At 38.3% G+C, this 25,574-nt stretch overlaps 1 protein-coding gene and 1 pseudogene across 5 annotated transcripts in view; both read left to right on the forward strand.

The window, feature by feature from the left end:
• ABI1 (abl interactor 1) overlaps window positions 1-25,574 on the forward strand; it is a 117,132-nt gene that overhangs the window by 40,892 nt on the left and 50,666 nt on the right. For all 5 annotated transcript variants that reach the window (XM_004470763.4, XM_004470767.5, XM_004470764.5 and 2 more), the window contains exon 2: window positions 14,979-15,146. In XM_004470763.4, coding sequence (XP_004470820.1) covers window positions 14,979-15,146 — 168 coding nt within the window. The remainder of the gene's footprint in view (window positions 1-14,978; window positions 15,147-25,574) is intronic.
• On the forward strand, window positions 44-2,629 carry LOC105747323 (serine/threonine-protein phosphatase 2A 56 kDa regulatory subunit gamma isoform pseudogene; annotated as a pseudogene).

Below are 25,574 nucleotides of genomic sequence, written 5' to 3' on the forward strand. Positions count from 1 at the left end.
AAATAAAAGTACCAGTTCCTCAACCCATAGAGAAGAAAGAGAAATGGAAAATTCTTCCAGGGTTAGCATCAGCAATAATCGAGAACTTCAAAAACGACCGTCTTTAAAAGACGTTCCTCCTGCTGATCAAGAGAAGCTTTTTACTCAGAAGTTATTTCAGTGTTGTGTCCTCTTTGACTTTGTTTCTGATTCTGATCCACGAAGTGACCTAAAGTGGAAGGAAGTAAAACAAGCTGCTTTAAGTGAAATGGTAGAAAATATCACACATAATTGGAATGTGATCACAGAGCCTGTTTACCCAGAAGTCATCCCATGTTTGCAGTTAACATGTTTGGAACATTACCACCTTCCTCCAGTCCTGTGGGAGCAGAATTTGACCCAGAGGAAGACGAGCTAAACTTAGGAGCCTTGCCTCATCTACAGCTAGTTTATTAAATGTTCTAAAGATTTTTAGAGTCTCCACATTTCCAGCTCAACACAGTGAAGAAATATATTCATCAAAAGTTTGTACTGCAGCTTTTAGAACTCTCTGACAGTGAAGATCCTTGAGAGAGATGTTTTCTTTTAGTTTTTTTTTTTTCTTCTCCCTCATCTGTTTGCTCGTTGTTTGCTCATTGTCTGCGTAATTTTGTTTCTTGTCTATCTTGTCTGCTTGTTTTTTTGGTTCTTTTTTTTTTTTTTTTTTGCTCATTGTCTGTTTTGTGTTTTCTTTAGGAGGCACTGGGAACCAAACCTAGGACCTCCTGTGTCGGAGGCGGGTTCTCAACTTCTTGAGCCACATCCACTCCCTGCTCGTTTGTTCATTTGTTTGTTTTTTAAATATTTATTTATTCATCCCCCTCCTTGTGGCTTGTTTTGCTGTCTGCTCCCTCTGTCCATTCGCTGCAAGTTTTTCTGTGTCTGCCTGTCTCCCTTTGTTGCATCATGTTGCTGCATCAGTTCTCTGCATCGCACCAGCTTGCCTTCACAAGGAGGCCCTGGGACGCAAACCCAGGGCCTCCCATATGCTCCCATATGGTAGATGGGAGCCCAACCAGTTTGTTGTTTTTGCTCGTTGTCTGCTTTTTATTTGTTCGCTTTCTTTAGGAGGAATGGGGAACCGAACGCAGGACCTCCCATGAGGGAGTGGGAGCTCAACTGCTTGAGCTATATCCGCTCCTGAGAGATTTTCTTAAAACTTCCCATCACAGAATCAATGGAAAATTCTTAGGCTTTAAGACCTTACATCAGAAAACACGTAAATAATATATTTTATAGATTTATTTATGAAACAACGTCACAATGGCATGAAAGAATTACTAGAAATGTTGGGAAGTATAATTAATGGATTTGCCTTACCACTAAAAGAAGAGCACAAGAAGGTGTTACTACCACTGCACAAAGTGAAGTCCTGGAGTGTCTACCACCCAGAGCTGATATACTGTGTAGTATAGTTTTTAGAAAAGGACAGCACCCTCACTAAGCCAGCGGTAATGGCGCTTCTCAAATACTGGCCAAAGACTCTGTGGCAGTTTGGTATTATTTATGAATTCCAAAAAGAGAGATTATTTTTGTAAACTGGTCTGTTCCTCTGGGCATGGTACCTTATGATTGTATCAGATTAGCTGAGATGTCTGACTAAATTATGTTAAGATTAGGGCCTTGATTCAGCCACGTCATTAGAGTGTGACTCCGTGTTGAGTCCCACCCCCCTTGGTAGGCTGATAAAACAGACTCTCACACAGAAGTAGACACTCAGAGAAGAACAGAGAGGAAGAGAGACAGCTCATTACACATGGCAGAAGTCCTGGGAAGAGAGATGAGCCTGATAGTTGATAGCTGACCTTGTGAAGAAAACCGCAGCTGAGCCTGGAAAAGAATAAGCCCCGGGGAGAGAGACAAGCCTTATGCCAGCCTACAGCTGAGATCAGAGGAAGCTGGGAACACGGAGCCTGAAGAGGAAGAAGGAAGGCTGAACCCTCGCAGACATCACCTGCCATCTTGCTTCAGCAGGTGAGAAATGAATTCGGGTGAGAACGTATCTCTTATGGTATCTTGAGTTGCACTTTTTAGGGCCTTTTGACTGTAAGCTTCTACCCCAAATAAATACCCTTTATAAAGCCAACAGAGTTCTGGTACTTTGCGTCAGCACTCCTTTTGGCTGACTAATACAGACTCAGAGTCCAAAAGAAGTAATGTTTTTAAATGAATTAGAAGAAATTTTAGATGTTATTGAACCATTGGAGTTTGTCAAGATCATGGAGCTCCTTTTCAGAAAGTTAGCCAAGTATGTTTCCAGTCCAGATTTCTGGGTGGCAAAGTGAGCCCTCTACTATTGGAACACTAAGTACATTTTGTGTTTAATCAGTGCCAAGGCTGCAAAGATTCTGCCCATCATGTTTCTTCCTTGTATGGCAACTCAATGGCCACTGGAACAAGATGATACATGGTTTGATATACAGTGTGCCAAAACTCTTCATGGAGATGAACCAAAAACTGTTTGATGACTGCATCCAACAGTTCAAAGCAGAGAAGCTGAAAGAGAAGCTAAAAATGAAAGAGTGAGAAGATGCATGGATTAAAGTAGAAAATCTAGCCAAACCAAATCCCCGGGTACTAAAAAAATAACATAAAAAAGGGTGTTATGTGAATACTTGTAAGATAGAAACGTGTCTTCATTGTGGGCAGGGAGGGAAATTGATTCCACTAACATTGTATATGAAAATATCTGCAAAAAAAATTACTTTTAAATTTTGTAAAAATTCCATTGTATGGGTATTTATTTCTGAACTCTCAATTCTTTTGGTTTATAAGTGGTCCTGGTGCTAATACCATACTATTTTGATTTTTGTAGCTTTGTAATAAGTTTTATGATTGGGATGTTTGAGTCTTCTAACTTTGTTCTTCTTTTTTAAGATAGTTTGGCTATTCTGGGCCACTTAATCTCCAAGGAAATTTGATGATTGGCTTTCCATTTCTGCAAAGAAGGATGTTAGAATTTTCATTGGGGATGTATTGAATATGTAAATTGCTCTGGGCAGAATTGGCATCTTTATAAGAATTAGTCTTCCAATCTGTGAACACAGAATGTCCTTCCATTTAATGCTTTCTTGATTTCTTTTTTTTTTTTAAGATTTCTTTTATTTTTTATTTATTTCTTCCCATTCCCTTGTTTGCACTTACTGTGTCTCTGTTCACCTTCCTTGTTTCTTTCTTTTTTAGGAGGTACTGGGAGCTGAACCTGGGACTTCTGATATGGGAGGAAGGTGTCTAATTGCATGAGCCACCTCTGTTCCTTTCTTCGTTGTGTCTCTCATTGTGTTTTTCTTCCCTGCATTTCTGTTGCGTCGTTTTGCTGCATCAGCTTGCCGTACCTGCTCTATGTGGCAGCTTGCTGTCTTCTTTAGGAGGTACTGGGAACCTCTGCTCCTTGCTTTGTTGTGTCTCTTTTTTTTTTTTTTTTTAACTTCTTGTATCTCTTATTGTGTAAGCTTGTTGTGCCTGCCTGTCACGCCAGCTTGCTAACTTTTAGGAGGCACTGGGATCTGAACCAGTGACCTCCCATGTGGTAGGTGGGAGCCCAGTTGCCTGAGCCACATCCACTTCCCAGCAATGCTTTTCATATATAAAATCATTTCTATTCTTCGTTCAGTTTATTCCGAGATATTTGATTCTTTTAACTGCTATTGTAAATGAATTTTTTTGTTGATTTCTTCAAATTGTTCATTTTTTTAAAAGATTTATTTTTATCCCCCCCCCCATTGTCTGCTCTCTTGTGTCCATTCGCTGTGTGTTCTTCTGTGTCTGCTTGCATTCTCTGTGGCACTGGGAATCTGTGCCTCTTTTTTGTTGTGTCATCTTGCTGCGTTAGCTCTGCGTGTGTGTCGCTCCACTCCTGGGCAAGTTGTGCTTTTCGTGCAGGGCGGCTCTCCTTGCAGGGCATACTCCTTATGCGTGGGGCTCCCCTATGCGGGGGGTGCTCCTGCATGGCATGGCACTCCTTGCGCGTGGAAGCACTGCACGTGGGCCAGCTCACCACATGGGCTAGGAGGCCCTGGGTTTGAACCCTGGACCTCCCATATGTTAGGCAGATGCTTCCTCAGTTGAGCCACATCTGCTTCCCCAAATTGTTCATTACGTGTGTTTAAAACAGTACTGATTTTTGTGTGTTGATCTTGTACCTTTTCACTTTGCTGAATTTTTAAATTAGGTCTAGTTGTTTCGTTGTGGTTTTTTCATTTCCCTTAAAGGTATCTTCAACTCTAGTATTTCTGTTGGGTTCCTTTTAAAAATTTCTGTTTCTAAACTTAAAGCTTATAATTTCAGAGGTAATTCAACTGGTTATTGAAAATGCCCTGGGGATATAAAAGGACTTGTATAAGTTTAAAGAAATATTCTACATGAGGACTGAGTTTGGAATTGTATAAAATAAGTGTACTAGCAGTTGACTCTTTTGTGTTAGCTGTCCAATTAAAGAAGAGAAAGTGCCGTAGGTGCCATTCTTGTCCACCACAGCTGTGTCCCACAGCAGGCAGAGACTCTCCCCAGGTTTTGCTGGGAATGAAAGGGGCCTAGCAGTTGTGGAAGTGGAAGGTGGTAAGAATTTGCTGTGCTAAAGCTTACAATGACTAGGTCTCAACCTGAATTGTTATGCAAAGATCTATTCTTTTTGCTCAGGTACTTGCCATAACCTAGTGGGGTTTCTTTTTATTTAGTTTTCATTTTTATTGGAATTGGAATTTTGTTGGAGAAAATTAAGACCCTTTCAGTGTAAACTAGGTATTTGAGTATATGAATACTCAATCCCTGTGACTCTGTGTTTTAATAGGTTCATTTGTCAATAGTGAGCAAGCATTTGGCCTGTGTGCTCATTTCCCCCCTAATTCTCACTTCCCTCTCCACAGAGGGATTTCTTCCTGGAAAGTTTTCTCAGGTTTCAGACCAATGTAATCACTAGGTTGGCTTTCAGCAAATCATGTATTTGTTATATGTATTTTTTGGTATTATAAAATTCTTTTCCTGTTATAGGTATTAGAACTTGAAGTTTTATATCCTTTCTATTAGTGTTAACATACTTATTTTTAAGAAAGACCCTTTAATCAAGGAGTGTTTCTTATATACTGTATTTCATAGATTCTAAGAAACCACCCCCCTCCATTTTTATATCTTTAAAACTGAAATACATTTTGTAATTGTTGATTTCTTTTAAAAGCTGTTAGCCAGGCAGCAGTCAATACATTGTCATTGTCTGCCCATGTATAAATTTGGTTGTTTTCCTGTTCTTAACTGGATAACTGTAGCCTTGACCTTTTGGTCAACAAAACATTTAAGGACCGTTTGAGGAAGGAATACAGTCCTAGTTTTTGTCTTAGAATCTTTTTTTTGACACCTGGTAGGATCAAGAAAGTGTCAGCATCAAAACTTGCAGAATTGGTGATAGCAGCTTGGAATAAAATTCTTTAAATGATCGTGTAACATTCTTTAAAAAGATGTATCTTACACTGTGGGAACTTTACAGCATCACCTACATAGTAGTCTTTTTTTAAAAAGATTTATTAAACCTCCCCCCGCCCCTGCCGTGGTATTTGCTCTCTGTGTGTACATTCACTGTGTGTTCTTCTGTGTCTGCTTGTATTCTCATTAGGTGGCTCTGGGAACCAATCCTGGGACCTTCCATAGTGGGAGAGAGGTGATTATTCTCTTGTGCTACCTCAGCTCAGCTCCCTGTTCTACTACGTCTTATTGTCTCTAGTTGAGTCATTTTGCTGCACCAGCTCTCTATGTTTGGCTGGCACTCCTGCATGGGGCGACATTCCTCCATGGGCTGGCACTCCATGTGGGCTACCTCGGTGCACAGGCCAGCTTGCCTTCACCAGGAGGCCCTGGGCATTGAACCCTGGACCTCCTATATGGTAAACAGGAGCCCAGCTACTTGAGCCACATCTATGTCCTACATAGTATTCTTGACACTATGTTTAATCTGAATCTAGCCATGAGGAAGCAGTCAGACAAATTCATATGGTAGGACTTTTCTCCAAAACAACTCTTCTGGATTAAAAAAAAAATATGTTGTGAAAAAACATAAAATGGTCAGTTTATTAGCGGTGTTCTAGATTTTCAGCGACTAAACAGATGTGACTGTCAACTGCAGTGAACAGTCTGATCAAATATTGGATCATACAAAATATAATAAAATATATATAAAGGTCTCTCTTTGAAAGTTGGAGAAATTTGAATATTAACACTATACTAGGTAATACATTAGCAGTAAACTTTTTGGCTTGCTTTTGTTCTTTGGAGATATATGCTAAAATATTTAGGTATGATTTTATATATATATACACACAAATATATGAGAGGGAGGGAGGGAGGAAGAGAGACTATTTGGTGACTCTAGAAATGGGGGAAAGATTTGTTGCTTTACCAGCTGTCTTGATGGGAGAGAGGACAATATATATCAGTATTAACACAGATTTGGACTACTTTGAAGGACTTGGATCCTGAATATGATGAAATTTGGGTGGTGTACCTTTATCAAGTTATTTCACTTACTTTTTTTTTTTTAATTCTTTTTATTTTTGTGGAAGGTACTGGGGATTGAACCTGGGACCTTGTATGTGGGAAGCTGGCACTCAATCATGAGCCACATCGGCTTCTCTGAGTTGTTTTTTTTTTTTTTGGTTTATTGTTCATTTTTGTTTTCTCAGGAGGCACTGGGAACCGAATCCAGGACCTCCCGTGTGGGAGGCAGGAGCTCAACCACTTGAGCCACATCTGTTCCCCTTAGGTTATTTCTTAATGGGTTGTTATGAAATTCATTTTATTATATATAATTAGAAAAACCTTATTTAAACATTAAAAATATTCCATGGTAAGAAAAAAGATAAAAAATAATTTAAAAAACCAAAAATTATTCTGTGGGAAAAAGACTGACTTATGGATAAGAAATAAGTTAAAAGTTATAAAAGACAAATACGTTGTGAGGTTCTGGAAAGGGTGGGAGGCAAAGTAAAAACATAGCAGCACTATGGCAGAAAACTTTTTTTTCAACCCGTGCTCATGAGACTTCAGTTTGTTTCTTAAGCAGGGTCATTAGTTATTCGTAGTTGGGACAGAGAGAAATTACTGTTTCTGAAAGAGATAAAATTACTTTCAAGTTTCCTTGGTGAGGGAAGTGTACTCGGCCCAGTGGTTAGGGCGTCCGTCTACCACATGGGAGGTCTGCAGTTCAAACCCTGGGCCTACTTGACCCGTGTGGAGCTGGCCCATTCGCAGTGCTGATGCGTGCAAGGAGTGCCCTGCCATGCAGGGGTGTCCCCCGCATAGGGGAGCCCCATGCGCAAGGAGTGCGCCCCATAAAGAGAACCACCCAGCGCGAAAGAAAGTGCAGCCTGCCCAGGAATGGCGCCGCACACACTTCCCTTGCCGCTGATGACAACAGAAGCGGACAAAGAAACAAGACGTAGCAAAAAAAAGACACGGAGAACAGACAACGGGGGAAGGGGGGGGGGAATTAAAAATAAATAAATAAATCTTTAAAAAAACAAACAAACAAAAAAAGTTTCCTTGGTGATAGGGAAGGGTTCAAAGTGAGCAAGAAGGACATTTTAATTTTGTCATAATTTATACTGTGATTCTGAAGTGTTGTTATACAGGCCATTAGTACAGGATATATGCAAGGCATTGACTAAATAAGGCAACTTTCAGTACAGTAGGACCCAAACTTAGAAATCGTGCTGTGGGAGAGTTGGCTTGTAGGGTGGTATTTGGAACTTAATTATACAGCTAAGGTACTACAGTGAAAAGTTGGAAGAAAATGGTTAACTTTATTATAAACTTATAAAATGAATTATATGTTTTAATAAATGAACATTGTTGGTGTTTGAGGAAACCAGAGTTAAGGAAAAACTGGAGCAAAATGACAGTGTTGGTATTTTGGCTGTATTAAAATGGGTATTGTATATTTATTTTTTAGGAAGAGTGTTCTGAGTTAATTAATTAATTAATTAATTTTTACCTTTGTCAAAGGCCTTTATTTCCTTTTGCTGCTTTTTAAAAATTTTTAAATTTTTATTTATTTTTTCCAAATTCTCAATTTATTCATTTTTTAAAAGATATTACATTCAAAAAATATGAGGCCCCCATTCACCCCCACTGCCCCCACTCCACCACTCCCCCAACAGTAACATCTACCCCATCATCATGACACATCCATTGCGTCTGGTGAGTACATCTCCGGGCATCGCTGCACCCCATGTCCTGTGGTCCACACCATAGCCCACACTCTCCCACGTTCCATCCAGTGGGCCATGGGAGGACATACAACGTCCGGCAATTGTCCCTGGAGCACCACCCAGGACAACTCCAAGTCCTGAGAATGCCTCCACATCTCATCTCTTCCTCCCATTCCCCGCACCCAGCAGCCACCATGGCCACTTTTTCCACACCAATGCCACATTTTCTCGATTATTAACCACAATAGTTCATGAATAGGATATCATTAAGTCCACTCTGATCCTTACTGTATTCCTCCTTCCTGTGGACCTTGGCTTGGTTGTGTCCATTCCACATCTATGTCAAGAGGGGGCTTAGATTCCACATGGATATTGGATGCAATCCTCCTGCTTTCAGTTGTAGGCACTCTAGGCTCCATGGTGTGGTGGTTGACATTCTTCAACTCCATGTTAGCTGAGTGGGGTAAGTCCACTAAATCCGAGTGTAGGAGCTGAAGTCTGTTGAGGCTCAGGGCCTGGCTATCATATTGTCAGTCCAGAGATTCAAATCCCCTAGATATATCTTAAGCCCCAGCACCAACTACAATTCCAGTAAAGTAGCATGAAAGGCTTGTGAAAAGAGATCCTATCTGAGTCCAGCTCCATCACGCAGAAACACCAGCTCCAAAGAAGGGCCCTGAGTTAATTTAAACAGTATAGGGGTGGATATATGGAAAGTAGATGTCATGAAAAGATTAAAAAAAAAAAATTATTCCCTCTACCCCCAATCTGCTCTCTGCCCATTTGCTGTGTGTTCTTCTGTGTCTGCTTGCATTGTTGTCAGCGGCACCAGGAATCTGTGTCTCCTTTTGTTGTGTCATCTTGCTGTGTCAGCTTCCCGTGTGTGTGGTGCCACTCCTGGGCAGGCTGTGTTTTTTTTCGTGCAGGGCAGCTCTCCTTGCAGGGTGCGCTCCTTGTGCATGAGGCTCCCCTATGTGGAGGGCACCCCTGTGTGTCAGGGGTACACCCATTGTGTACATCAGCACTGTGCGTGAGCCAGCTCACCACACGGGTCAGGAGGCCCTGGGTTTGAACCCTGGACCTCCCACATGATAGGTGGACACTCTATCAGTTGAGCCAAATCTGCTTCCCAGCCAAATCCACTTCCGAAGATTTTCTAATCCAGCTAGCAGATCCTGACTCAGTGAAGCTTGGTTTCTACAGGTGGATAAGGAAGGAAGAGAGCCTGTTTTATGCATGAGATTGTTCATAAGGTGCAGTTATCTGAGAAATTTCCTGTTAGTTCTTGGCTATATTGCTTATTTTTAGTTTAGTTCTTTTAAATACTTATCTCTTTCCTTTAAAGTGGAATATATTTCCATTTTAAGTAAACATCAATGGCTTAAGGCAGGGATAGCAAGTGGGTTTTTTTAATCACATTAAGAATATTTAGATGTTACAGGGAAGATTGCTATGATTGATTAACAATGTTTTAACTCCTTGGAAAAATGCTAGCTATTTGTGTTTTCTCCAATATGTTTTGTGTGATCATGGAATACCTACTAAGGCTGCTTGGTAGGGTAATAAAATTAAAGCATCTAAGAATGGGACCACTTCTTGGATACTAAACTTAGAAATCAGAAATAAGTAACAATAGCAATTCTTATGCAGATTATTAACATTTAAATTCATAGTCTATCAAGGCAATTAACTGGACCTAGAGCTGTGCTCTCTAAGATATCCAGAAGCTGCATGTGGCTATTGCACCCTTAGAATATAACTAATATGATTGAGACAATAAATTTTCAAAGTTTAAAATAATGAAAATTTAAATAAAAAATCGAAGCAATGTAAAATGTTCTGTTAAACACAACTTCATTGGATAAGACTCCATTTTACTTTAGCCATTGCATTTGAATATGCAAGAGAAATTTTTATGTTTAGGTCTGAAAGTGGCACCCATTTCTGCTAATATTCCACTAGATAGTGCTTAGTTACGTACCATACAATAAGGGAAGCTGGAAAAGAAAGTGAAACTATGCCCAGGAAGAAGGAAGAATAGATTTTAGTGCAAGGTTAACAGTTTCTCCTGTTTTCCGGGGAAAAAAGAAGTATAACCTATATACTGAAAACTGAAAAACAGACAGGTGATTGTCTGGAATACAGTGGATGACTGCAAATAACCAAGTTTCACTAGGTGTAAGTCTACCTAACTTGGTAATCAACCTAAGAAGGGAATTTCCTTAGCCTTGTAAAGGGTATCTATGAAAAACCTACATCTAATGTCTAAATGATAAAAACCAAAAACAAAACAAAAATTACATCTGATGTCTTAATGATAAAAGACTGAATGCTTTCCCTCTAAGGTTGGTAACAACAACTTCTCTTCAACACTGTGTTGGAGCTCCTAGCCAGGGCAGTACAGCAAGAGAAAAAGACAGAAGGCATACAGATTGGAAAGGAAGAAGATTATCTTTATGTCTAGGCAATATGAATGCCTATGTAGAATATCCTAAGAAATCTACAAAACTACAGCTAGACCAAATAAGTGAATTTAGCATTATTGCAGGATTCCAAGGCCAATATTAAAAAGTCAATTGTATTTCTATATGTGAGCAATAAATAATTGGAATTTGAAATTATAAAGATAATACCCTTTATGAGATAACATCAAAAACTGTATATGGGAGCAGATGTAGCTCAAGTGGTTGAATGCCTGCTTCCTTCTCATGTAGGAGGTCCTGGGTTCAATCCCTGGTACCTCCTAAAAATGAAACAAACGCAAAAAACCACCTTTCATTGGAGAGCAGATGTAGTTCAGTGGTTGAGTACCTGCTTCCTGTGTATGAGGTCCTGGGTTCATTCCCCAGTATCTCCTGAAAAAACAACCTAAAACCAAACAACAACAACACTATATAATATTTTAGAGATAATTTTAACAAAATGTGTGCAGCTCATATACACAAAACTCAGAATCTTTGCTGAGAGAATTTAAAGTAGAACTAAATAAATGGAGAGAATTATTGTTCATGGATTGGAAGAGTCAGTATTTTTAATATAGTACTTGCCCTAAATTGAGCTATAGATTCAACTTAATCCCAGTCAGAACTCCAGCAGGCTTCTTTGTAGTAGTTGACAATCTGATTCTAAAATTTATATGAAACTGCAGAAGACTTAGACTATCCAAAGCAATCTTAAAAATAAAAATAAACAAACAAAAAAAGTTGGGTGTTATAGCATGTGACTTCAAGACTTGCCGTAAGCCTGTTAATAATCAATACACTCTAGTACTAGTGTGAGGATCAACAAATAAATCAGTGGAACACAAAACAGACTCACACCTGTGCAGTCAATTGATTTTTAGTAAATTGCCCAGACAGTTCAATGAGGAAAGGGTATTCTTTTCAACAGATTAGAACAATTGGGTATCCATATGCAGAAAAGAATTCTGACTAGTACCCTACTCACAACATATGCAAAATGTTAATTTGAAATAGTTCATAGATTCTGTAAAAGCAAAAGTTATAAAACCTCTAGAAGAAAGATGGGAGAAAATCTTGGTGACTTTGGGTTTGGCAAAGATTTCTAAAATAGACCTAAAAAGCATAAAATATGAAAGAAAAAATTGATTAATTGGATTTCATCAAAATAAAGAAACTTTTGCTTTTCAAAAGACAAAAGATGTTGAAATAATAAAAAGGCAAGCTACAAACTGGAAGAAAATATATGCAAAACATTTCTGATAAAAAACATTCAGAATATATAAGGGTCTCAATAAGAAGACAAATTCCACCTCCCCTCCCCATCCTTCCCCTTCCCTCACCCCCCCTTTTTTTTTTAATACGTCTTTCCAATTAGAGTTTCATAATACCATTTGAAAGTGATTTTGTTTTCCTTTTTATGATTTTAGCAGCCACTTATAATCATTACTCAGGTTCATTAATTTAGTAGAGGGTAAAAAGTGGTGATATTCTGATATCCTATTTTTTTTTCTTACTACTTTGTTTATTAACTGGAATACTGCCATATAAAGAGAAACTTCCCCATATCAACTCTTGTTACTCAGAGGTACAAATCATGTTGAAAAGGAAGAATATAACCTTGATTTATTCTCTTTATTTACCAATATTCAGAATAAAGAGATGGTCCTTAGTATGCTCTAAAAAGTGACTAATGACTTTTTGTATTTTTTATTTTTTGTATTTTAATGTATTTTATTTTTAATATCATTAAGATCTCTTAGATTTTAACATTTTATATGTTTCTTTCCATTGCAGTTATTCTCATTGATGATTAAATCGCCCCATCTCTGGCCTGTGGGAGCTTATTCAGCTTGATTCCTGGGACCTTTTGTCATGACCCTAGAATAGGCTTTGAGGCTTCCACATGCTTTCTGATATACAGTGTGTTCTAGGTGCATCTTGCACATTTCCTGACCTAGACATATAGCCAGCTGTTTCTCTAAGGAGCCTTGGTTCCTTTAGTTCCTTTACTGGAAATCACAATCTGAGTAATAGGGGTTAGTCCATTACTAACTCTTATTTTTAGGCCTTTTCAGTGGGCAGAGCTAGGATATTGATATGTGATATGATTTTCAAAAAAATCTTGGGTTCAAACTGATGCTTTTTTTCTTAAGCTTATTCATTTTATATATGTATCTCTTTTGAACCATGAAGAAATCTCAGTTTTCAGTGATTTGCTTTATCTTAACACTATACACATGCAGTGGTCCTGGGGTGGTAATTCCAACACTCCTACCAGCAATAAAGAAAGAGACTGAAAACAGTTTCAGTTTTTTTCTTCTTTTAGCTATTTTTGTTATTAAGGCTAAATCCTTTTTAGAATATACAATCAAATTACTGTGCTGAAGTCATGTTTAAAATAGCTCCTCCCTGGTTAAGCCGTTACTTGGATGCCCAGTCTCATTTGATTGATTTTACATTTAATTTCATGGAATTCCTTTTTAAAATTAATTTTATTTCATAATTGTGTAAATTGTTTACATAGTTCCAAAAACAAATATATAAAAGAAGGTATGTTTAAAGAAGTCTAGCTTCTGTCCCATGTTCCCTACAACCTATTTGCCCCTTTCCCTATAGGTAATTTTTTTAAAAAGTTATGATTTACCCTTCATTTTTAAAAGAATGTAAACATATATTTTCATATCTCCCCATCTCTTTTTTCTTTTTTTTAAAAAAAGTTTTATTTTTATTTTTTATTTCTAACCTCTTCCCCACCCCTGCCCCTCAGTTGTCTGCTCTCTGTGTCCATTCGCTGTATGTTCTTTTGTGACCGCTTGTATTCTTGTCAGCAGTACCCGGAATCTGTGTCTCTTTTTGTTGCATCCTCTTGCTGCGTCAGCTCTCCGTGTGTGTGGCGCCATTCCTTGGCAGGCTACACTTTGTTTTCCCCCCGTGCTGGGCAGCTCTCCTTATGGGGCACACTCCTTGCACGTGGGGCTCCTCTACGCAGGAGACACCCCTGCGTGGCATGGCACTCCTTGGGCACATGTGGCCAGCTCATCATACAGGTCAGGAGGCCCGGGGTTTGAACCTTGGACCTCCCATGTGGTAGGCAGACTCCCTATCCGTTGGGCCAAATCTGCTTCCCTCCCTCTTTCTTAATTAAATAGTATCTTTAGTAATGGAATAATAAGTGAAATACTTATGCAGTATTCTGGAGTTTCTGGCATAGTGGTTATAAAGGTATTTCTCAAATATTCCTTATTACAACAGTATAGTACTCCACTGGTGATGGCTGTCTGCATTGTTTCTTGTCTTTTGCTACTACAGGTAGTGCTGCAGTGAATAACTTCATGCATCTATCTTTTATATTTTTGCTTGCAAATCTTTGAGATAGATTCCTAAAAGTGAGATCACTCAGTCAGAAAGAAAATCCATATGTAATTTAGCTGGGTATCGCTAGCAATGTAACAGAGAGTCTTTCCTAACAGCTTTGCAGAGTATCTTATCAGACTTTTGGGTTGAATGGGTAAAAATAGTACCTCATTATAGTTTGCATATTAACTTCCATTTCAAATGATTAGTTGCATTGCTTTTTCTATGAACTTTGATCTCTACCCTGTTTTTTTCCTATGGGTTCTTGGTCTTTTTCTTCATTTTTATTGTATGTATTAGTGATATTTACCCTTTGTGTTATAAGTTGCAGATTTCCCACTCCTCTGCTCCCCCCAATTTATCACTTGTCTTTTAACGCTGCTTCTTTTTGTGAGGGGTTCTCGTTACAGGACTCTGAGTTAGGTACAGGTGTTTGGGAAGAAGGTATAGATAAAGGTTTACAGTTGTTTTGTGGAGATAGAGGCGTGGTCATAGTGGATAACAAGAATGTTGAATTCCTGGTGGTGATTAAGGTAAACAGGAATATAAAGTGGAGTGGGTTTAGTCCATATCATCGTTAATAGGTTGGAATTTTAGGACCGCAAGATCCTAAAGAGGTAATGCAATGACTTGATGGTTGAGGGGGTTTAGGCAACTAGAACTGTTACAGTATGCCTCTGATCTTGTGATGACAGTCTCCTGGTGACTCCTTCAGTGGACCTCACTGGTTGGGATGAGGGCTGGTCAGGAGGGAGTGGTTTCTATCTGGCCAGTAGGGATTTTTCCATGGCTTAATCCAGTGTCTTGATGATTACTTGCATCAGATGGGTCTAAAATTTTGATTGATTTTTTTTTTCTATTAGGAAATATCATTATAACTCTGTATTTCTATAGAATATACTTTTAGAATGTTAACCTTAAGTATTGGTTGTTTTTGTTTTTATTTTAGGCTACAGACAAGAGAAAAGCTTTAGAAGAGACCAAAGCCTACACAACCCAATCCCTAGCTAGTGTTGCTTATCAAATAAATGCATTGGCCAACAATGTGCTCCAATTGCTGGACATCCAGGCCTCTCAGCTTCGGAGAATGGAGTCTTCCATCAATCATATCTCACAGGTAACAGCTTGTAAAAGACTTTATTTTCACGTTTAATTAACCAGTAGCACATGTTTAAAAAGTACAGAGCCTGTAAATTGGATTCCTTACTTATCTTCTTACTGACTGATTTGCAGTCATTATTACTTTAGCTCCAGTTTTGAGTTCAGTAAGCTTACTCTCTTTTTTTTCTATTTTATTTCTCTCTTTTTTAAAAAAAGAACTGTATTGAAATTAAATTACAGATAAAGTGTACAATTTTTGTAAGTTTTGACAAACACACACACCATGACGCGTATACACCATCCACATATACACACAAACATATCCTCATCGACATATTTGTTTTATTTAAAATTTATATGACATAGTTTATTGAGCTGCTATGAACATTTATGTACAAGTATGTATATGTTCATGTGCTCTGTCTTTTTAATTGTAGCCATTCTCATAGATATGGTATCTCATTGTAATTTTAATATCTATTTCCCTAGTGATTCATGATGTTGAACATCTTTTCATGTGGTTATTGTAATTTTTAGTTTTTATCCTTTATATTTTTGGTCATATTTGCTCAAGGTATATGATGATTTTTATGCTATGGTAAATGGTATTGTTTTTGTAATGCTAATTTCCAGTTGTTTACTTGTTGCTTATATGTAGAAATACAATTGATTTTTGTATATTCATTTTGTGTCATTGTAAAAGTCACTCGTTTGTTGTAGTAGCTATTTTGTAGGTTCCATTACAGTTTCTAAAAGATCATTATGTCATCTGAATAAAGACAGTGTAACTTTCCCTGTCCTTGCCTTCATGTTATTTGGAAATATTTTATTTAGTTTCCAAATATTTTGGAATTTACGAGGATCTTTCTGCTCTTGATTTCTAATTTAATTCCATTGTGGTAAGAAAATTTACATTATATGATTTGAATCCTTTCATGTTTATTGAGAATTGTTTTATATCCAAGATAGAATATAGTCTATCATACGGTAAATGTTTTGTGTGTGCACTTGAGAAAAGTGTGTGTTTTGCTATAGTTGTGTAGAATGTTCTGTAAATCTCATTAGGTCAAATCAGTTGATAATGTTTAATTCTTCTATATCCTTACTGATTTTCTTTCTACTTGTTTTTTTATCAGTTACTGAGAAATATTTATTGAAATCACCAACTATAATTTTGGATTAGTCTATTTCTCTTTGCTTTTCTCAGGTTTTGTTTCATGAATTTGAAGCTATGGTATTATATCAAGGCTTAGGCTTGTTGTGTCCTTTTGATGAATTGACCCCTTTATTATTTGTGAAAAGCCTTTTTTAGCTCTGGTAATATTCTTTCTTTTGAAATTCACTTTGTCTAATATGAATATAGCCCTTTCCTTTTTATTTTCTTTTTCTGATGCCTTTGGCATCAGTTGAATATTTTTTATGATTTCTCTTTATCTCTTTTGTTGGATATAGCTCTTCTTTTGTGGTTTTCCTTCTTTTTTTTTTTTTTTTTGTGTTTGCTCTAGGGTTTCTAGTAAATATCTTTAACTTGTCACTTGAAGTATACTGTGGTAATTTGTTACTTCAGAAGGGTATTAGCACCCAAGAACAGTTTACTTAACAGTTCTTCTCTGCCTTTCTGCTGTTGGTGTTACACATTTTACTTCTGCATGTTTTAAACTCCACAATGCTTTACTATTATTTTTCTTCTTAAGAGAAATTAGCTTTTAAAGAATTTCATATATATCCATATAGTTACCATATTGGGTCAGAATATATAATTTATATGGTTTGAGTCCTTTCAAATTTATTGAGAATTAATTTTTAAAAAATATTTTATTTATTTCTCTCCCCTTCCCCCCCATTTTCTGCTCTCTGTGTCCATTTGCTGTGTGTTCTTCTGTGTCCGTTCGCATTCTTATCATGCAGTACTGGGAAACTGTGTCACTTTTTTGTTGCATCATCTTGCTGTGTCAGCTCTCTGTATGTGCGGTGCCACTCCTGGGCAGGCTGCGCTTTTTTCCACAGGGCGACTGTCCTTGCAGGGCGCACTCCTTGCATGTGAGGCACCCCTTCGTGGGGGACACCCCTGCATGGCATGGCACTTCTTGCGCATGGCAGCACTGCGCGTGGGCCAGCTCACCACATGGGTCAGGAGGCCCTGGGTTTGAACCCTGTACCCTCCATATGGTAGGCAGATGCTCTATCAGTTGAGCCACAACCGCTTCCAGAGAATTAATTTATAGCCCAGATTTCTGGTGGTCTACATTCCCCTACTATTCTTCAACATGTAGTGCTGTGCCAGTCTGCTGGTAATGATGTTTTTCAGCTTTTGTATGTTTGAAAAAGTATTCTGCCTTCATTTTAAAAGGTACTTTTGCTCTGTGTAGAATTCTGGGTTGACAATGTTTTCCTTTTTGTAACTTAATGGTCTTGCTCTCCTCTCTTCTTAGTTGCATTATTTCCAATGAAAAATCTCACATTATTGTGGAGCAGGTGTAGCTCAGTGGTTCATTGCATGTTTTGCCTCTGAGGTCATGGGTTCAATCCCTGATACCTCCTAAAAAAAACAAAAACAAAACTCACATTATTATCTTGTTCTCCTCTAAAGTAATGTCTTTTTTCTTCCCCCTCTGACAACCTTTAAGATATTTTTCATTATCATTGGCTTTAAGCAATTTGATTATGATGTGCCTTGGTATAGCTTTCTCTATGTTTCTTGTGCTAGGGCTTTTTCCAGCTTTTTAAATCTGTGGTTTTATAGTTTGCATCAAAATTGGAAAAAAAATTTTTTTTTAAAGATTTATTTATTTATTTAATTCCCCCCCCTCCCCTGGTTGTCTGTTCTTGGTGTCTATTTGCTGCGTCTTATTTCTTTGTCCGCTTCTGTTGTCGTCAGCAGCACGGGAAGTGTGGGCGGCGCCATTCCTGGGCAGGCTGCTCTTTCTTTTCACGCTGGGCGGCTTTTCCTCACGGGCGCACTCCTTGCGCGTGGGGCTCCCCCACGCGGAGGACACCCTTGCGTGGCACGGCACTCCTTGCGCGCATCAGCGCTGTGCATGGCCAGCTCCACACGGGTCAAGGAGGCCCGGGGTTTGAACCGCGGACCTCCCATATGGTAGACGGACGCCCTAACCACTGGGCCAAAGTCCGTTTCCCCAAAATTGGAAAAATTTTGACCATTATTTATTCAGATATTTTTTTTGATCCCACCTTATTTCTCCTATCCTTTGGAAGTTCCCACTGTATGTTTATTTGGCCCCTTCAAGTTGTCCCACAGTTAACTGATATTCTTTATTGGGTGGGGAGGGAGATAGGAAATAAGTTTTCAGAAAGATGGCTGAATGGTGTGTCTTCATTTTTATTTTTTTGTTTTTTTTAATTGTGGGAACACACATACAACATAATTTCGCATTTTAACCACTTTCAAGTATATAGTTCAGTGGTATTACATTTACAATGTTGTGTTACCATCACCACTATCCATTACCAAAACTTTTCCATCATCCCAAAAAGAAACTCTATAGCCATCAAGCAATAATTCTCTATCCCCTCTCCCCCATACCATTGTAACCTCTAATCTACTTTCTGTCCCTGAATTTGCATAGTCTGGTTATTTCATAAATGTTTATTATACAGTATATGACCTTTTGTATCTGGATTATTTCACTCAGCTTGACATCTTCAAGGTTCTTCCATGTTTTCACAGTATCAGACATTTATTCCTTTCATAGCTGAATAATATTCCATTGTATGAATATACTACATGTTGTTTATCCATGTATCTGTTGATGGATGACATGGCGGTTGGTTCCATCTTTTGACTATTGTGACTAATTGTGCTGTGACCATCCATGTACAAGGATCTTTCAATTCTTTTGGAATATACTTAGAAGTGGGATTGCTTAGTCATATTGTAATTCTATACTTAACTTTTTGAGGAACCACCAAACTGCTTTCTATAGTGTCTGTAGCATATTCCATTCCCACCAAAAATATATATGAGGATTCTTTTTTCTCTGCATCCTCTTCAATATTTATTTTCTGTGTTTTAAATAATATCTTTTCTAGTGTCTGTGTGCTCTTTTTACTATATTTTTTTCAGTGCTTTAATTTTTATTTTGAAGTACTTTCAAACATATAGGACAGTTACAAAAATAATACAAACCCCATACAAACAACTCCATTATATCCTTACCCCCAGATACCCAGATCTCCCAATTTTTTTTTTTTTAAAGGAGGTGCTGGGGATTGAACCTGGGCTTTGTACATGTGGAGCAGGCACTCAGCCACTGAGCTACCCCTGTTGTCAGATCTACCAAGTGCAATATTTGCCATATCATTCTATCAATCCATCTGTGTATTTATCAATTCATTTTCTGAACACTTAAGTTTAGGTTATAGGTTATATACATGCATTCTTTAGAGACTTCTTATTGTCATGTACATTTCTGAAGGACGGGAATATTACCTTAGGTATTTAAGTTAAGGGCAGTTATCAAGTTCAACGAAACCTAACATTGATGTAACATTGTAGACTATATTCCAGTTTTTTCATATGTCTCCATAATGTCCCTTTGACCTTTTTCTCCTTCCTTGTTACATCCATCCAGGATCATGTAGGTGTTGCATTTATTTGTCGTTATTTCTTTAGTTGCTCTTTTATTATTATTATTTAATTATGGGAACACGTATACAACATAAATTTTTTCGTCTAATCCACTCCTAAGCATACCAGTGAATGGGATTAATTACGTTCACACTATTGAGATACTCTCACTACCTTCCATTACTAAAACTTTCCCTCTCCCCAAACGGAAACCCTATACCCATTATGCATAACTCCTGTTTCCCCTACCCCAACCCCTATCAACCTGTACTCTGATTTCTTTGTGAATTTCCGTGTTCTCTGAAGTTTTCTTTGTGATTGCCATGGGTTTAAACTTAACATCCTGAATCTATAACACTCTTGTTTATCCCGATTTAACTTCAGTAGTATATGCAAACTATATCCATCTTCCCACTTTATGTCACAAATTATATGCTTATATATTATGAATCCCAAACCATTGATTTATCATTGCTTTTAGTATCTTGTTAAAGTCCTATTATAAACTAGTAATTTTTCATCTTTGACTTTGCTATTTTAAGACTATCTGACTTAAACAGTTGCTGTTTTTCCTTTATTTATTTGTTTTTTGTTAACTATTAGGAACATAATCACATGATTTAAGGCAAATCCCTTTGCCTGTTTTTTGGGGGAGAGGGGACATCTTTTATAAATTCAGATTAATGACGCATTCTTGATTGAACTATAGTTATTGACAATGTAAATTTATAGAACAAGTTATGGTAGAGCTGTAAAAATATAAAATATAAATTCTTATCTGAATATCTGTACATTATACTGAGTATGTAGATATTTTCTTGAAGGGTGAGAGTAGAGTAGAGGGACCAAACCTTGTCTCTACACTAAACCTTCTCTCAGCACTATTGAAAATAAACTCTTCCTAATTACTGTATAGATAAACATTTCAGAATTTGTTATTCTGCCAGGGACTCATAGCACCTAGCACAATGCCTGGTACATAATGCATGCTTTCATGTTAATTGAGGGAACAAAGGAATTTTAATACATTTTTGACATTATCTGCAACTTTTAAGAAAAAGATTATTATCTATCTATCTATCTATCTATCTATCTATCTATCTATCTATCTATCTATATCTAATCTATCTAATCTATCTATCTAATCTATATCTATCTATCTCCCCTTCCCCCCTACCCCGGTTGTCTGTTCTCTGTGTCTCTTTGCTGCGTCGTCTTTGTCCACTTCTGTTGTTGTCAGCGGCATGGGAATCTGTGTATCTTTTTGTTGTGTCTTCCTGTTGTGTCAGCTCTCTGTGTGGGCGGCGCCATTCCTGGGCAGGCTGCGCTTTCTTTTGCTCTGGGCGGCTCTCCTTACGGGGTGCACTCCTTGTGCTTGGGGCTCCCCTATGCAGGGGACACCCCTGCGTGGCAGGGCACTCCTTGTGCACATCAGCACTGCACATGGGCCAGCTCCACATGGGTCAAGGAGGCCTGGGGTTTGAACCCTGGACCTCCCATGTGGTAGATGGATGCCCTAACCACTGGGCCAAGTCTGCCACCATGCAACTTTTGAAGTTAAATAAAATTACTCTAATGTAAGAAAGATTTCTGGTGTGGTGTTTTTTTTCCTTTTAACATTTCTTGCTAAGCACATTTTTGTTAACATGATTGGGTGTGTGTTTAAAGAAAGCATATTACTAATCTTGTCTCTTAGACTGTCAGTTACTGATGTGGTACCAGAACTTCATTCCATTGGAGTATTTGCATACTTGTGTGTATATTTGGATAAATAATATAGTGCATGTGTCAGTAAACTATATGACCTATGGGCTAAATTTGGTCATGCCCCTCCCCATTTTGTCAATAAAGTTTTATTGGAACACAACAGCTTTCTTTTGTTTACATATTGCCTATGGCTGCTTTCCCTACCACAGTGGCAGAAACCTGAAGGCTTGCAAAATCTAAAATATTTGCTCTCTGTTTCTTTGTAGAAAAAGTTTTCCCATCCCTGATATAGTGTTATCTGCAACATTTATTTTTCAAATTAAAAAAAGTTTTTTGTCATCAGTTTCTTCAATACTTACCATTTGTACTTGTTTTATTTTTTTTTTTTGAAAAAAAATTTTTTTTTAAAGATTTATTTATTTATTTTATATTTTAATTTATTTAATTCCCCTCCCCTCCCCCGGTTGTCTGTTTTCTGTGTCTTTTTGCTGCGTCTTGTTTCTTTGTCTGCTTCTGTTGTCGTCAGCGGCACAGGAAGTGTGGGCGGCGCCATTCCTGGGCAGGCTGCACTTTCTTTCGCCCTGGGCGGCTCTCCTTATGGGGTGCACTCCTTGCGCATGGGGCTCCCCTACGCCAGGGACACCCCTGCGTGGCACGGCACTCCTTGCGCGCCATCAGCACTGCGCATGGGCCAGCTGCACATGGATCAAGGAGGCCCGGGGTTTGAACTGTAGACCTCCCATGTGGTAGACGGATGCCCTAACCACTGGGCCAAAGTCCGTTTCCCTGTACTTGTTTTAAAGATATTTTTTCAGGAGGTTGATTTGCTAAAATTTCTAAAGGAGGCAGAAATTGTGAGAAATGAGGCTTACACAGATTGTATGATAATAAAAATTCTTTATTCTATTTCCTAAGCATGAAGAGGTTAACTTGTCTTAAGAAATGACGGAAGAAGCTCCCTTAGAGGCTTGTTTCAAGGTTATTGTTCTGAAGTATAATAATAAGAATGAAGAGATTGTAATGCATTTGTTTTGTGGTTGAGTCTGCAGTTGAGTCCTTTTCTTACTGAAGTTTGCTTCAAAGTCATGTTCGAGGGTTGCTTTGTCAGTTTGTTTTAGAAAGCTTTTTTTTTTTTGCTGCCATGGTACACTAGTCAGTGGATGTAGTTTATTTGCAGGAAGTTTCTCAAAACTGTTCTCCAGGGAAGCGGATTTGGCCGAAGGATAGGGCGTCTCCCTATCACATGGGGGGTCCATGGTTCAAACCCAGGGCCTCCTGATCCCTGTGATGAACTGGCCCACGCGCAGGGCTGATGTGCCCAAGGAGTGCCGTGCCATGCAGGGGTGTCCCCCGTGTAGGGGAACCCCATGCGCAAGGAGTGCACTTCGTAAGGAGAGCCACCCAGCGTGAAAAAAGTGAGCCCCCCCGGGAATGGCGCCGCACACAGGGAGAACTGACGCAGCAAGGTGACGCAACAAAAAGACACACAGATTCCTGTGCCACTGAAACAAGCAGACGCAGAAGAACACACAGCGAATGGACACACAGAGCAGACAGCTGGGGGAGGAGGGGTAAGGGGAAAGAAAGAAATAAAAAATAAATCTTTAAAAAAAAACACAACTGTTCTCCATATACTGATACTGGCAGTTGAGTGCATTTACATAAGTAGATTTTTCAAATTTGTGAATTTTTTTTTTAGGAATTACCTGATAAGAACCCAGGACCTTGTACTTGTCTAAGCCCCTGAGCTACATCCGCTCCCAACTGAGAGTTGGTTTTTTCATTTGTTTTCTTTTTAGGAGGTACTGGGGATTGAACCTAGGACCTCGTACGTGGAAGCAAGTGCTCAACCACTTGAGCTACATCTGTTACTCTCAAATTTATAATTCTTTAGAAGAATATTCAGCATTTTAGATAACTGAAATTTCTTATTTTCATTATTATATTAATGAAAATATTTCTAATATACTTACCCTTTTCTTTTTTCATTTACAAGTAGACACCAGGCAGCACTCCCCCAGCACCTTCATATGACAGAATTTGCATGTTTTCTGTGCATAAAAGAATTTCTGGGAACTGCAGATTTGGGTGAATAACCTCAAAACACTTTTCTTTTTTTATGCTTCTATTATTTCCTACACTGTAGGGCATATCAAATTGGGGTCTCCAGGAACAAGAATGATTTAGAAGTGATACTACATTCCCCTTTCCTTCTTTTCCTCATCTACATCTAGTACCCATCTACCCCAGAACTGGGCTTATTTGTAAATTGTTTGTGCCTAGACATATTTCCAGGACTATTGCTGTTTTCTCACAATTGTTTCTGGTTTGTGAGGAAAGAAAAATAAGGTAAACTTAGTGTTCATTTATATTATAAGTTGGTGAAAAGTTGTCAAGTAAAGCTTATATTGATTCTAGCGTCCTTAATTTTTTTTGGTATTAAAATGACAGATATTATTTTAATATATTTTAATGTTCTTATTGACCAATAAAGTTTGCGTAGTGCTTTTTGCATCTGCTAAATCCAAAGTTATAATAATGCAAGCTCTTCCTTCTCCCAGTCAATATTTTATAATATGAATACACACCAGCCTACCAACCCACTCTGAATAAACAAAGAAAGAAAGAGTCTTGGATGGTCAGTCTTAAGGATCAGAAAATTATTTTATTGTAGGATAAAGAGAATAAGGGCAGAGCTGAGATGAGTATATGTTCCATAATACACTGACCAAGGATTCTGCCTCTGTTAAGTGACAGAGTAAATCCTATCAGACTAAGCTTCCCACTGGTAACTTTAACTCTGAACAAAATATTTTAAAAAAGCTACCTGAAGAACAGCCAATAGCAGGCAGAAACTGGGGAGTGCTGGGCTACATACTTAAAAGAAGAAAATAACCTTGGGAGTTTGCCCAGTACAGTCAGTTGGTACCTAGTACAACTGCCAAGTACAGCCAGTTGGTACCATACTAGGTATATTAGCCAAAGGGGTGCTGTTGCAAAGTACCAGAAATCTGTTGGATTTTATAAAGGTTATTTGGGTTAGCAGCTTATAGTTAGAAGGCCTTAAAGAGTCCAATTCAAGGTTACTTCCTCACCAAAGTCTGTTGCCACAGGTTAAAACAAGATGGCAGGGAATGTCTGTGAGGGTTTAGCTTTCCTCTTTCCTCTTAAGACTCCGTGGTCCCAGCTCCTTCTGATCTCTGCTGTAGGCTGGAGGGCTCGTTTCTTTCCAGACTCAGCTGTTCTGTTCTTTTCACAAGGTCAACTGTAACCTATCAGGTGAATGGCTCATCTCTCTTCTGGAGGACTCTGCTATGTCTATGAAGCTTTCTCTTGTGTATCTACTTCCCTCTGTCTCCTTGATCGAGTGTCTGTTTATATAGGGTACAGTGGGGGATGGGGAGTCAAAATGAATTGCCCTAATGTTAACATAATTTAATGAAAGGCATCTCAGCTGAATCTGATACACTCAAAGGGTATGAGGACCAGAAGAACAGACCAGCTTACAAACATAATCATTATCTCTTTTTGGAATTCTTAAATAATATTAAACTGCCACATTAGGTAGCTAAAACTCAGGAAACTGCATACTGCTTGATGATCCAGAGAGCATAGTTCATGGTGAACACACCATCTGGAAAGTGAGGGGGGGAAAGAGACCTGGAGAGGAGTCCCAAATTCTGTGTTAAACATATCACTGACTGACCCCTAAAGTATGCCAAGCTAAGGGTAAAAGAACTGCATATCCTACAGGAGAGAGTTTGGAATTTAAGTCCAGGCAAGTTTACTGTCAACACTTTTCAGAGGAATGTAACTGAATCCAGAATTTCTATAAGGTATTGCTTACCATGAGCAGGATATAATCTAAAATTATTATTTATCAGTAGTGATAAACCTGTGAAGAAATGGTAAACATGATCCATATTCAAGAGGAAGAGTAATCAATGGAGATGATACCATGCTGGACAGATAGCTGTTTGTTGACCGAGCCTGAACTCAGGGACTTGAAAATTTTTATGGTCAAAAGGAATTTCAGGATACTAATTGTAGTCTCATTTCTTGGTATTCTTCCTCATGCATGGGGAGGCTCTAAACTACACTTAAAAGTTTGCTGGTTTTTTGCACTAGTATTACTTTCTCTCCTTTTTG

The sequence above is a fragment of the Dasypus novemcinctus genome, chromosome 5 (genome assembly GCF_030445035.2).
Source record: "Dasypus novemcinctus isolate mDasNov1 chromosome 5, mDasNov1.1.hap2, whole genome shotgun sequence".
Lineage (NCBI taxonomy): Eukaryota > Metazoa > Chordata > Mammalia > Cingulata > Dasypodidae > Dasypus > Dasypus novemcinctus.